The sequence below is a fragment of the Rhinopithecus bieti genome, unplaced genomic scaffold, assembly GCF_001698545.2.
Source record: "Rhinopithecus bieti isolate Rb0 unplaced genomic scaffold, ASM169854v2 scaffold_15426, whole genome shotgun sequence".
Classification (NCBI taxonomy): domain Eukaryota; kingdom Metazoa; phylum Chordata; class Mammalia; order Primates; family Cercopithecidae; genus Rhinopithecus; species Rhinopithecus bieti.
In genome coordinates this window covers 124-884 of record NW_016808084.1, presented here as the reverse complement: position 1 = coordinate 884, position 761 = coordinate 124, and the positions used below count along the sequence as shown (strand labels likewise).

Below are 761 nucleotides of genomic sequence, written 5' to 3'. Positions count from 1 at the left end.
ATTCCTCCATGTACAGCTTGGAGGTGAGCCTGGGACTTGTGTCAGTTCATTCACAGAATTAGGTTCATTCTCAAAATCTCTCCTCTCTGAGATTTCCTCCACACTAACTTCCAGTGACCTCTTTTCCTGGTTCTTCTGGCTGGAGAGATGGGGTTCGTTAAGAGTTTTAAACTCAAGCAGCTAGTGGCATCGGCAGGTTCCAGGCGATTCGAGCTCCAGCTAGGATGATCGAGGTTGTTTGCAACGACCGTCTGGGGAAGAAGGTCCGCGTTAAATGCAACACGCATGATACCATCGGGGACCTTAAGAAGCTGATTGCAGCCCAAACTGGCACCCGTTGGAACAAGATTGTCCTGAAGAAGTGGTACACGATTTTTAAGGACCACGTGTCTCTGGGGGACTATGAAATCCATGATGGGATGAACCTGGAGCTTTATTACCAATAGATGAGAATCTTCATCTTCCTGCTGCCCCACTCTCCTCTCCCATCCTCATCCCCACACTGGGATAGATGCTTGTTTGTAAAACTCACCTTAATAAAGACTTCGATGTTTAAAAAAAAAAAAAAGAGTTTTAAACTCTGTGCTAATGAAACTCCCACTTCCATACAACTGGGCCCACTCTCAGTGCAGGAGTGAGAGAAAAGTGGAGGGAAAAATAATGGGAGACCCGTCTACACCCTTCACCACATGCATGCCATGACACAGAGATGCATAACTGGCCTCAGGACAGGTCAGGGAGAGGGAAAAGGGGAAGGTGAA

The 761-nt window shown here is 47.2% G+C and overlaps 1 protein-coding gene across 1 annotated transcript; it reads left to right on the top strand.

The window, feature by feature from the left end:
- The first annotated feature begins 181 nt into the window (after positions 1–181).
- LOC108537775 (ubiquitin-like protein 5) lies at positions 182–553 on the top strand. Its single transcript, XM_017885474.1, has one exon. The coding sequence runs from the start codon at positions 225–227 to the stop codon at positions 444–446; it is 222 nt and encodes a 73-aa protein (XP_017740963.1). The 5' UTR covers positions 182–224; the 3' UTR covers positions 447–553.
- Positions 554–761: the final 208 nt, after the last annotated feature.